At 45.1% G+C, this 13,043-nt stretch overlaps 1 protein-coding gene across 14 annotated transcripts in view; it reads left to right on the top strand.

Annotated features, from left to right (window-relative positions):
- Window positions 1–13,043, top strand: part of nav3 (neuron navigator 3) — a 529,271-nt gene that overhangs the window by 369,378 nt on the left and 146,850 nt on the right. For 12 of the 14 annotated variants that reach the window (XM_070549274.1, XM_070549267.1, XM_070549264.1 and 9 more), the window contains one exon: window positions 11,356–11,473. In XM_070549274.1, coding sequence (XP_070405375.1) covers window positions 11,356–11,473 — 118 coding nt within the window. Of the gene's footprint in view, window positions 1–1,847; window positions 2,021–11,355; window positions 11,474–12,762; window positions 13,017–13,043 lie in introns of those variants that run through there. The other 2 variants (XM_070549281.1, XM_070549283.1) reach the window with 2 other exon arrangements.

Genomic DNA, 13,043 nt, shown 5'->3' with positions numbered 1-13,043 from the left:
TAAAACAGTTCTTTCTACTTTAGTTCATACAGTTTTAACTACCACAGTACATGGTTATTTACAAACAGCAGCAAAATAGTATACGGTCCATGTAGCGGTCAAGTCCAGCTGGAATTTCTTAATTTTCCTGCAGAAGAAAATAATGCAAAGCATCAAATGAACTGCTGTGAAATCTAAACAATTAATGCATTAAGACTGCATAAATAATCAGATTTGTACTTAATTATTTTCTCAGAACAATCACAAAACCAGCATAATCAAACTATGTTGTTAATAAAATGATAACTGAGTTACCTTTGCTCTTATTTGCCCTGCCTTCTGATTAACCTGCACTTCCTCCACTTCTGAAGGCTGAAACTGAGGTCCATCGTGTGATGTCATCACAGACAAATGTGGCAGAATGAAGGCAAAACACATCAACAATATGTGATGGACATCAAAAATGTTGCCCAATTTTTATATGGTTCATCATAAAAATAACAATTTACACTCATGCGTTTTAATCACAGCTACACAGCAGGAATCTGCCATCTGCTGATGAAAAGTTGCGTGTAGTCTTCTTAAAATGTGAACTCTGACAAGGGTTTCACATCTCAATCAATGTTCATGTTAAACAGTTGTGACTTCAAGCAGTTAGCTCTTCACTCCCAAATATGAGTTAAATCTGTTTGGTAAGCTTTCCACAACAACAAAGATTTATCATTGATACCTTTTTACAGAAACACACATAAAATAGTCTGAAATAAACTTTTGCTGTAGAAAATGTTTAGAAAAATTTTCCCATCTTCTCAGATTTGATTTTATGACTAATCTCAAGTCTTGTTGGTAAATTGCTGTATTGGACTCATGAAATAAGTGGGCTGACACAGATACCTTAGAAACATCTCATAAGCTTCAGGGTTCAGTTTATTTCTGCTGCACAAAGTTCTTGTAGAGAACATTGTCCCTTTGATTGCAAGATTTTGTGGGGCTGATGAAATATTTAGTGTACAATTGGCTTACTGCAAGTAAAAATGTAGATGTATGCAGATTCGAAATAAGAATGCATGATGGGTTGGTTTATTAGAACGTGACTGTTAAATGCAGTCCTGAAATACTTTCCTTATTGCTGATTTACTGCTTAATTAACAAAGCTAGTTTATAATCTCTTAAAGTAATGCTTTCCAACTTTTTCCTTATTTTAAATCATTTTCTTGAGCCAGTATGTGCTAAAATGACCCTTTACATGGTTAATAAAAGGCTACCCAAGCCCTATCGCCCCCTGTGGCCAGAATATTCCACTTCCAACTTGCTAAAAGCAAGCCAAACTGTCTAGTCTTCCTTTAATTAGGATTGCTGAATTGACTGGTTAGCCATACGGCATGGTGAGAAGGGGTTTTGTTGAGTTATTTCCTGTGGTTATCCTCCTCACCACCTCCACAGTGACATCACAGTCGGAGCTGTTTCCATTCTCCCATCACACTGAGCTGCAGACTCAGAGGAAGCTCCATCACATTGCCGTCTTATTGATTGGCTCTTTGAGTCATTCCGTTAATGCAGCTGCGTGTTGTGTTTAATTACGTTTAGTACTCATGCGGGTGCATCAGTGTGGCCAAGTCCTGGTATGAGAACTCATATCATTCCTGGTTGTCTTCTTTCAAAAATGCCTAAATGTCCTGCAAGTGATTGTTTCTACGCTCTGACTCCTAAAAGCAATGAAGCCCTGAATTAATCTGATCTGATCTAGAAAATGTGTCATTCAGCTGAAGTGCATTCATAAATACTGTTGATTCCTGCAGAGTCAGACTTCCTCTCCACCTCACCTTCCCTCACTCCATCATCCCCTTTCTCCTCCTATTGCCTGGCTCCCTCCAGAGGCCGAGCGGTGCCACTGCACGCCTCTGCCAATAACACCTGCGTAGCTGTAGTCACTGCATTGTGATCAGGACCATTGGAGGCAGTTTATTTGCTCCAGGGCAGGAGCCGGCAGTTTATCAGCATCTGGGATCCCTGGAGCTGAGGGGACAGATCTACAGAGCAGGTAGAGCCAAACCAAAGCGAGACACTACTGCATCAGTGAGGATAACATCAGCAGAGAGACTGGACTTCTGCTGATTGATTCCTGCAGCCGATAGAAAGGAAGAGGAGAGAGTGTGACCAGGGAGAGGAGGAGGAGTAATCAGAGTGATTTTTACTTATTTATTATGAGTAGCTGTTTTATTTGTAGATTTTGTGTGTGAGCATGTGTGTGTGTGTGCTTGTGTGTGATGTCAGATTTCACAGTCAGCACCTCTGAAGGTGCCGTTGTTGCTGATGTTTAGCCTGAGTCACAGCCCCAGCTTCTGCTTCCCAAAGCATGTACAGTTCAGACGGGATGGGTTAATGAGTGCAGGCGGCTTACGCTCAACTCTCACCACCATCAAGGATGGTGAAGCGAGTGAGTCAGCATGCAGGGAGGAAAGTGAAGGGGACAGGCAGTGGGAGGAGGTGACAGGTAATAACGCTCTATGGCCAGGTTTGATGGCAGGATGGCAGTTTGATCTGCAGGCTGCTGCGTGTTTGACCCTCCAAACTTAATCTGAAGTTTGGGATTAGAATGGAAAAGCGCAGATTTATTCCTTTCTGTCTTCCTTTGCTTTTGTTCTAACTCAGCTGGAGTTTTTCCCCCCTCTTATGTTTCAAGCTGTGTTGCTGGCAGCTGAGTGACTATGTCCACACAACATTGGAAAGTCAAAGCTACGTGAATGTTTATTAGCTGAATTTCACCAAATGTAGCTCCTCATGAGGGAACTGGGGTACAAATAATTTAAAGTCACATTGTCACCAACATTATTTAGGGAATGGAGATCTCTAAATAGTTTTTAATAAATGGAACAAAAAAAACCATTAAAAATAAAAGTTAAGTCAAGTTAAACCTAATTATTTCGAATAACCTTTTTATATTTGAACATACGTCTAAATGTGTTTAAATTTAAATATACATGATAAGTATTATTTATACATGCTCCTATCTAAAACGTCCCTTGAGCTAACATTAAAGGGACTCTGAAGGGTTTAGGGGATTTATTTCTCACTCATATTTTGATGGGGTCTTTTACACGCTGGTTACATATTTCATTCAAAAGTGTCAGAATTGTATTCATTTTTCAACATTTATTTGTGACCTAACTTTATATTTCTGGAATTGATCACATGATGGACTTGATTGGAAGTTTTTTGGTTTACTAGTAAGAAAGACGGGTATTTTTTAAGAAGTGAGTTTAAATTTTAAATTTGATTCTAAACGTATCAATATTTCATCCCACGTGTTTAGATTTATATCATCAATGTAAACTGGGCTCTATATATTTTTGTCTACTATTTTGTATTGAGATCTTATTATAAATACTAAGATTGAACTTTATATTTTTAATGTGACACACACACACACACACACACACACACACACACACACACACACACACACACACACGCACACACACAAAGGTGCAGGTGATGGTTTTGCTTTTGCGAGGTTTCGTATGAGGCTCGAAAAACTCCTGTAGCCGTTTTAAACCTTTTGTGTTTTTCTGGGTTGTAAGAAACTCCTTTTGTTTGTTGCTTTTTTTATGCATTTTAATTAATGTTCTCAGCATTGATAGAGATATACAACAGAGGTTTAATTCTTTCTACAGGAGAATAACCAAATGTTATATATTTTAGTGTAAAGGTGAGGGTTTCAGATTTCAGATTCAGATTTCAGATTTATTGGCCAAGTAAAATTACATTTACAAGGAATTTGGCTTCGGTAGATGTTCGCTCTCTAAAACATACAACAACCACAATAAATGAGAATAAGAATACCTAAAAGCACATAAGAACATGTATACCCACACACATGTTCATTTACACACACACACATATATATATACATATATACACACACACACACACACACACACACACACGCACGCACACAAACACACACACATCTTCTTATTTGGAAGAATTTTCACTAAGGTGGGCTGGTTGGACCAAAATAAGCCTAGAAGAAAAAGCCAGCCTTAGTCAGCATTAGTCAGAGAGCTGAAACAGACTATTCACTCCTACAAACACCATCATGAAGAATTAAAAATAATAATAATAATAAGAAGAAGAAGAATAGTTTTAATGCTTTATAAGTTAATACTTAAAAACACTGATGCTACCTAATCTATATTGTCTCCTCACCTGTAACTGATGCCCTTCACTTGTTCACTTTTTAACCACCGTTTGATTTCAAACAATTCTTTAGTTGGAGGCCAGCCTTTGTTCTTTTGTAAACTCCTAAAACACAAAGTCATATTTAGGAAAGTGAAAGTGTTTCTAAAGGACAGGATCCAAGTTAGCTTGTGCTCGTCAGCCTGGCATTAACTGACTCACTCCGTGTGTCGTTTCTTCTCCACGGCTCCGTGATGCAGAGTTACTGCAGCTCAAATGCAAATGCTGCTTGACTTTCATGCTGCACAGTTTATACTAAACTCTAAAAGTGTGTTTTTACATTGAGACGTTGAGCGTCCAGCAGTAGCAGCAGCAGGTGCACACACAGCTGGCTGCTTCAGTCACTGTTTCATCCCTCCTGTAGTTATAAAATGTGTTACCCAGATTGCGTCCTACCTCATTTCCTAACTTTTTATCTCCCATCCACCTGTTTCATACGTATTTTCAGTTTGCTCATAAAATCGGGTTTTTTAGGCTTGGCTAAGGTGGAAACATTTATTTAGAACAGCTAAATGCATTGGATTTGAACAACCACTTAAGGCTCTGCAGCATGCTCATGGTCACCATCCTCAGCTTACTTTATGGGACTGGCTATGCCATTTTTCGTCTTCGTCTTCGTCTTCCTCCGCTTATCCGGGTCCGGGTCGCGGGGCAGCATCCCAATTAGGGAGCTCCAGGCCGTCCTCTCCCCGGCCTTGTCCACCAGCTCCTCCGGCAGGACCCCAAGGCGTTCCCGGACCAGATTGGAGATGTAACCTCTCCAACGTGTCCTGGGTCGGCCCGGGGGCCTTCTGCCGGCAGGACATGCCCGAAACACCTCCCTGGGGAGGCGTCCAGGAGGCATCCTGACCAGATGCCCAAACCACCTCAACTGGCTCCTTTCGATCCGGAGGAGCAGCGGTTCTACTCCGAGTCCCTCCCGAATGTCCGAGCTCCTCACCCTATCTCTAAGGCTGAGCCCGGCCACCCTACGGAGGAAACTCATTTCGGCCGCTTGTATCCGCGATCTCGTTCTTTCGGTCATTACCCAAAGCTCATGACCATAGGTGAGGATTGGGACGTAGATCGACCGGTAAATCGAGAGCCTGGCTTTCTGGCTCAGCTCCCTCTTCCCCACGACAGATCGGCTCAGCGTCCGCATCACTGCAGACGCCGAACCAATCCGCCTGTCGATCTCCCGATCCCTCCTACCCTCACTCGTGAACAAGACCCCGAGATACTTAAACTCCTCCACTTGAGGTAGGACCTCTCCCCCGACCCGGAGGTGGCAAGCCACCCTTTTCCGGTCGAGAACCATGGTCTCAGATTTGGAGGTGCTGATCCTCATCCCAGCCGCTTCACATTCGGCCGCGAACCTACCCAGCAAGAGCTGAAGGTCAGAGCTGGATGAAGCTAGGAGGACCACATCATCCGCAAAAAGCAGAGACGAGATTCTCCTGCCACCAAACTCGACACACTCCACACCACGGCTGCGTCTAGAAATTCTGTCCATAAAAGTGATGAACAGAACCGGTGACAAAGGGCAGCCCTGGCGGAGTCCAACCCTCACTGGGAACAGGTCCGACTTACTACCGGCTATGCGGACCAAACTCACGCTCCTCTGGTAAAGGGACTGAATGGCCCTTAACAGAAAGCCACCCACCCCATACTCCTGGAGCGTCCCCCACAGGGTGCCCCTGGGGACACGGTCATAAGCCTTCTCCAAATCCACAAAGCACATGTGGATTGGTTGGGCAAACTCCCATGCCCCCTCCATCACCCTTGCAAGGGTATAAAGCTGGTCCACAGTTCCGCGGCCAGGACGAAAACCACATTGCTCCTCCTCTATCTGAGATTCAACTATCGATCGGACCCTCCTCTCCAGTACCTTGGCGTAGACCTTTCCAGGGAGGCTGAGGAGTGTGATCCCCCTATAGTTGGAACACACCCTCAGGTCACCCTTCTTAAAGATGGGGACCACCACCCCGGTCTGCCACTCCCTAGGAACTGCCCCCGATGACCACGCAATGTTGTAGAGACGTGTCAACCATGACAGCCCTACAACATCCATAGCCTTGAGATACCCAGGACGAACCTCATCCGCCCCCGGGGCTCCGCCGCTGTGTAGTTGTTTGACTACCTCAGCAACTTCTGCCCCCGAGATCGGACAGTCCATCCCCAGGCCTCCCAGCTCTGGTTCCTCCTCGGAATGCGCATTGGTGGGATTGAGGAGCTCCTCAAAGTATTCCTTCCACCGTCCGACTATAGCCTCAGTTGACGTCAGCAGCTCCCCATCCCCACTGTAAACAGTGTGAGCGAGTTGCTGCCTTCCTCTTCTGAGGCGCCGGACAGTTTGCCAGAACCTCTTTGGAGCCGATCGATAGTCTTTCTCCATGGCCTCACCAAACTCCTCCCACGCCCGAGATTTTGCCTCGGCAACTGCCACTGCTGCACCCCGCTTGGCTATCCGGTACCTGTCTGCTGCCTCCGGAGACCCACAGACCAGCCACGCCCTGTAGGCCTCCTTCTTCAGCCTGACGGCTCCCCGAACCTCTGGTGTCCACCAGCGGGTACGGGGGTTGCCACCACGACTGGCACCGGCCACCTTACGACCACAGCTAGCAACAGCCGCCTCGACAATCGCAGAGTGGAACAAGGCCCACTCGGACTCAATGTCCCCCACTGCTCTCGGGACGTGGTCAAAGCTCTGCCGGAGGTGGGAGTTGAAGACCGTCTTGACATTTTGCCATTTTTACGTTACATATTCCTCATGGTTACAGCTTGTTGTGCTGTTAACTGTCAGCGGGCAAATTGCAAAATGCAAAATTAAGGGCTTATATAATATGTTCTCCTTTTACTCAGCTGTGTCTGCTCCAGAGCGGGTTTTAGATTCTGTGTTTTCCCTCTTGTAGCGTTAAATGTGAGTCTCAATGTGAACGTTTTAATCTGTCAGAGTTACGTTTTACTGCTTCTCGTCAAGGAAAAATCCACAGAAAGAAACCACATCAGAGCCAGGGAGGCGACTACTTTAGAAGAATAACATTCTACCTTCAGGAAAACTAAAAGAAAGTGATGAAAATGCTTTAATTGAAAGCGTTCTGTGAGGTTTATGAGGTAGGGAATAAAATGTCATCATGAGGAGTGGTTTGGTTTTGAGATGGGATTTCCCTGGAAATCTGTGCGGTGCTGAAGCTGGTAAACTCGGGTAACGACCATATCTGGCAGCGCGGGTGATGTTTTATTTATTTATTTATTTTTATCGGTGGTGGTGAAGATGGAAAAGTTGTTCCAGATGAAAGAATCTTATAGTTTCAGCCTTAGAGGTTTTCCTTAACCCAAGAGTTGTTTTCTGTTAGAGAAAAGTTAATCAAGTAGCAGAAATAAAGAATTTTCACTCTCTTCTTCATAAAAGTGACATTTCTCAGTAGATTTTCTGCATTTTGAAAATATTGATTAATTATTTGGATTTCTTTAAAGTGTCAGTGTGTATTTTTCCTGTGATAGAGGCAGAACATACCTAAATTACTGCAAGCAAGCAGGGTTTTTGTGCTCAACCCGGGGTCTGCAGATAGATGTCCCAGGTGGATGTCTGAGAGTTGAAGTAGCTCTGAAGAGAGCTGTTGTGTCTGTAATCACTCGCAGCATTGCAGAAAGGTTTTGACTTAAGGTCAAAGGAGTTTGTTTCAAAAGAGGCTTCTTTCCCAATTTGGCCAAATCGGGGGGTCAGTTGGATGAATTACTCGGGAAGTAAATCCTGTTTTATTAAACTACTTTGTTGTGATTTCTGGCCAAGTCTGGCAAATCAGAATTTGACACATTTCTGGGTATTTACCAACATCCCTCAGAAAGCCACGCCTTCCTTCAGATTTTCTGTCTGAAAAATTAAATAAAAGTAGGCCAAATAGAAAGTGGATTTATGCTGTAGATGAAAGGTCACTATGTTGGTCAATATAAAGGTGAAAATTGACCATTTTGGACGTTACACTGAGGTGGTTAAAAAGCTCCTCTGTGGCAAGGCTCCAGGGGTGGATGAGATCCGCTCGGAGTTCCTTAAGGCTCTGGATGTTGTGGGGCTGTGTTGGCTGACACGGCTCTGCAATATGGCGTGGACATCGGGGGCAGTCCCACTGGACTGGCAGACCGGGGTGGTGGTTGCCTTATTTAAAAAGGGGGACCGCAGGGTGTGTTCCAACTACAGGGGGATCACACTTCTGAGCCTTCCTGGTAAAGTCTATTCAGGGGTTCTGGAGAGGAGGGTCCGTCGGATTGTTAAACCTCAGATTCAGGAGGAGCAATGGTTTTCGTCCTGGCCGTGGAACATTGGACCAGCTCCATACCCTTAGGGGGATCCTGGAGGGTGCGTGGGAATTTTCCCAACCAGTCTACATGTGTTTTGTGGATTTGTAGAAGGCGTTTGACCGCGTCCCTTGGGGGCCCTGTGGGGGGGTGCTTTGGGAGTATGGGGTACCAGGCCATCTGATACGGGCTGTTAGGTCCCTGTATGACCGGTGTCAGAGCTTGGTCCGCATTGCCGGCAGTAAGTCGGGCTCGTTTCCAGTGAGAGTTGGACTCCGCCTAGGCTGCCCTTTGTCACCGATTCTGTTCATAACCTTTATGGACAGGATTTCTAGGTGCAGCCAAGGTGTGGAGGGCATCCATTTTGGTGGAGCGGTTCGCAGCCAAGTGTGAAGCAGCTGGGATGAGAATCAGCTCCTCTAAATCTGAGACCATGGTCTTGATTCAGAAAAGGGCAGAATGCCTTCTCCGGGTCAGGAATGAGGTCCTGCCCCAAGTGGAGGAGTTTAAGTATCTCGGGGTCTTGTTCACGAGTGAGGGAAAACTGGAGCATGAGATCGATAGGCGGATTGGTGCTGCATCTGCAGTGATGCGGGCGTTGTACCGGTCTGTCATGGTGAAGAGAGAGCTGAGTCAGAAGGCGAAGCTCTCGATTTACCGGCCAATCAACATTCCTACCCTCACCTGTGGTCATGAACTTTGGGTAGTGACCGAAAGATCAAGATCGCGGATACAAGCGACCGAAATGAGTTTTCTCTGCAGAGTGGCGGGGCTCTCCCTTAGAGATAAGGTGAGAAGCTCGGTCATCCGGGAGGGGCTCGGGGGTAGATTTGCTGCTCCTCTACATCGAGAGGAGCCAGTTGAGGTGGCTTGGGCATCTGGTCAGGATGCCACCTGGACGCCTCCCTTGTGAGGTTTTCCGGGCACGTCCAACCGGGAGGAGGCCTAAAGGTAGACCCAGGACACGGTGGAGGGACTATGTCTCTCACCTGGCCAGGGAACACCTTGGGATTCCCCTGGAGGAGTTGGCCTAAGTGGCTGGGGAGAGGGAAGTCTGGACCTCTCGACTTAGGCTGCTGCCCCCGCGACCCGACTACGGATAAGCGGAATAAAAAGGATGGATGGTAAAGTTGCCATAAATGTTGTGGTAAACCACATACAGTGAATCGAGCAATGCTCATACAAGAAGCTTTACACTTTAGGGCTCCGGAGCATAAGCTTATGAAAATGGATGGATGGATGGATGGATGGATGGATGGATGGATGGATGGATGGATGGATGGATGGATGGATGGATGGATGGATGGATGGATGGATGGATGGATGGATGGATGGATGGATGGATGGATGGATGGATGGATGGATGGATGGATGGATGGATGGATGGATGGATGGATGGATGGATGGAGTGGCAATCAATAAATTTATTCACAGCATCTGTTTTGGTTCTGTCTTTCCTTTTCTTTGCTTGAGGGTCCACATATTGACTCATTAACAGACTTTTCGTTTTATTTCTCCTTTTCCCAAAGATTGTTGGTCAAGTAGAGTCTGGAAGCTCAGGTGGTTGATGTGGCCCCTCTCTGAAGCTTCTAATGGTTTTGAATGTAGCTGGATTTCCTTTTTGCCAAGCACTTGGGGGTGAAATGTGATTCATATCGGTTTTGTTTTGAGTTGATGAAACCACAGCAGCTGTTGAGATCAGTTTGGCTCCAGCTGCACAAAGCTGCACTTATCAACCATCTTATTGGCTCCGATGATGGACAAAGCGGCCGTTAAGAGCTTAAAGGGAACACTGAAGATTATGTGCCACAGTCTTCTCACCCACTTTTAGATAAGAAACAATTCCCAATCTGGCTCTTTTTGATTCATCAAATAAGTAAGTTGTTCTTTTGCTGAAATCTTCTACCAATTTTCATGTCAATATTTGTTTAATATGATTTGTCACAAAGTTTGGTGCCTTGGTTTTGTGTTGGTGACAGTTTGCATCAACTCCAGAATGTTATAGAGTGATCAGATGAAACACAGTGATGTGTAAAGTCTCTACTTCCCATGAAAATTAACTTGATCCCATTTTCTATGGATTCTAGGAAGGCTCCAAGATGCTCTAGAAGGTTCAGCAGCATCAGGATCATTTAAATTTTCATCAAGCTGTAGGATCAGAGCAGTCAAAGTACAGAATGTGCTGGGGAATGGAAGCAAGCAGGTGTGAGGTGCATCAGTGAGAAGTCTTTTGGAGGATCGTTTGTTTTCTTAAGGGGTAGAAAAGCGCCCGTGGTTCAAATTCTTCTTTTTTTTTCCAATCACAGCCACTTGTGAAATGCTTGTAATTCTACTTCAGCATCCATAGAAAGATCTGACATTAATATCAAACTTCAATGAAAAACTTTTAAGCAGCATCTTTGTTGTTTTACAAGCCTTCGGCTTTTACTCAAATATTTAATGAAAAAAATGTTTTGTGTCTTTTTAAGACTGATTCATTGTTATTTAGTCAGGGCAGGCTGCTGTGGTGCATGTTTGGTGGAATCCATTACCTCACAGAGGATGATCAGAAATAACCTCCTTCTTGTCATTTTTATAATGAAGGCTTGATCAGATGTTTGTGGGAGTAGAAAGGAGGTCAGAGCGTTTAGACAGCATCAGAATGTTTACAACTATGTTGTTGTGTAAGAAGTATTTGGTACATATCCCCTCATTATTTTACTAACATCTCCCAACTTCCTCTTATGTTCATTCTAATATTCTAATATTGAGTAGTTAGCTTTTTATATGCTCTAAATTAAAGGAAGAGCCTGCCTCATAATGCCCCCTCTCCATCCTGGCTCGTCACATACACACTAACAGGTTTTTGTTCTGTTGCTGCAGATTTACACCGACTGGGCCAATCACTATCTGGCCAAGTCCGGCTGTCCCCGCCTCATCAAGGACCTGAGTCAGGATGTCGCTGATGGAGTCTTACTGGCTCAGATCATCCAGATCATAGGTAGTTCACAATTACACACACACACACACACACACACACACACACACACACACACACACACACACAGTTTAGAGTTTGCTGTATCAGACTGCTGTGCTGTGTTGATTTGATATCTGGGCCAGAGCGCAGCAGCTCTGTTGTTTTGGGTGCCGGGGATCTGCAGCAGCAGACTCCGACCCCCGTGGATGTAAAGGCAGAGCCTGTATTCTTTCTCTCTCTCACTTCTCGCTCTCACTTCTCTCTCTATCTCTCTGTTTTGTCTCTCTGTCCCATATGCATCTGTGCCTCTTCTCCCCGTTCCTTTGCTAGCTCTCTGAGCTCTCCATCTCTTCATCTTCCTCAGCCTGTGTTCATCCTATTCTCAGAGCTCATCCTGTAATAAGTCAGAGTAATGTGATTACATGACTAAGATATTACTTTTGAAGACGCTTGGGCGTCTGCAGCAGATACAGCCGTATGATTGATGATTATGTTTAGTTTTAATTCTGAGCCAAAGTTGATGGCTTCACCTGAAAGCAGCATCAGCAGCATATGACATGGTGTATAAAATGTTCTCAATGCTAAGAACAACCATGAAAGTCATGTTTTTAGTTCAGCTGAGCTGCTTAAGTCTACCTAGTGATAAATTATGTGTAACTGATTGCATTTGAAGCAACTTTCTCAGCAGTGATTCTTATATAATCTTGTCTCAATGTCTTTCAGGACACTTTTCTCCCACGTTGTTTTTCTGCTCCAGATTTCTGTTTTCTCTCTTTTTGTTGCCACCCTCACCTTTTAAAACCTTTCTCTTTCAAGGACTTCTCCCTCTCCCTTCCTCTCCCTTCCTCTCCCTTCCTCTCTCTCTCTCTCTCTCTCTCTCTCTCTCTCTCTCTCTCTCTCTCTCTCTCTCTCTCTCTCTCTCTCTCTCTCTCTCTCTGTCTCTTTCTCTCCCTCTTTCTCTCTCTCTATTTGTTTCTCCCTCTCCCTTCCTCTCTCTCTCTCTCTGGTTCTGCCCCCCCCTCTCTCTCTCTCCGTCTCTCTCTCTCCCTCTATCTCTCTCTCTATTTACTTCTCCCTCTCCCTTCCTCTCTCTCTCTCTCTCTCTCTCTCTCTCTCTCTCTGTTTCTGCCCCCCCTCTCTCTATTTCTTTCTCCCTCTCCCTTCCTCTCTCTCTCTCTCTCTCTCTCTCTCTCTCTCTCTCTCTCTCTCTCTCTCTCTCTCTCTCTCTCTCTCTCCGTTTCTCCCTCTCTCTCCCGTTGTCCATACACCTCACAGACGAACATATTTTATGGCCTATTACATGCTGCTTTTCTTCCTCATGCTGCCTGTCAGACCCCCCCCTATTGCGTTGTCGCTCACTCCCTCTCTGCTGCAGTGAAACTTTACCCTCCCCACTCACCCCAGCAGACAATGAGGCCAAGCAGGCCTGTCAGTAACTCTCTGGCGGCATCTTTTGCCTCCCAGACTTCTCCGACGTTGCTCCACACCTCAGCACACACGCTCATGCACCTCCAAGCATGATCTCCTTCATTAATCTCCCCCAGCTGGATTTTTTCCTCCTCAAGTAAAAAACAAGACAAACTTACTGGCT

The sequence above is a fragment of the Nothobranchius furzeri genome, chromosome 1 (assembly GCF_043380555.1).
Source record: "Nothobranchius furzeri strain GRZ-AD chromosome 1, NfurGRZ-RIMD1, whole genome shotgun sequence".
Classification (NCBI taxonomy): Eukaryota; Metazoa; Chordata; class Actinopteri; order Cyprinodontiformes; family Nothobranchiidae; genus Nothobranchius; species Nothobranchius furzeri.
The sequence above is the reverse complement of the archived record's forward strand: the minus strand, read 5'-3'. Positions and strand labels throughout refer to the sequence as shown.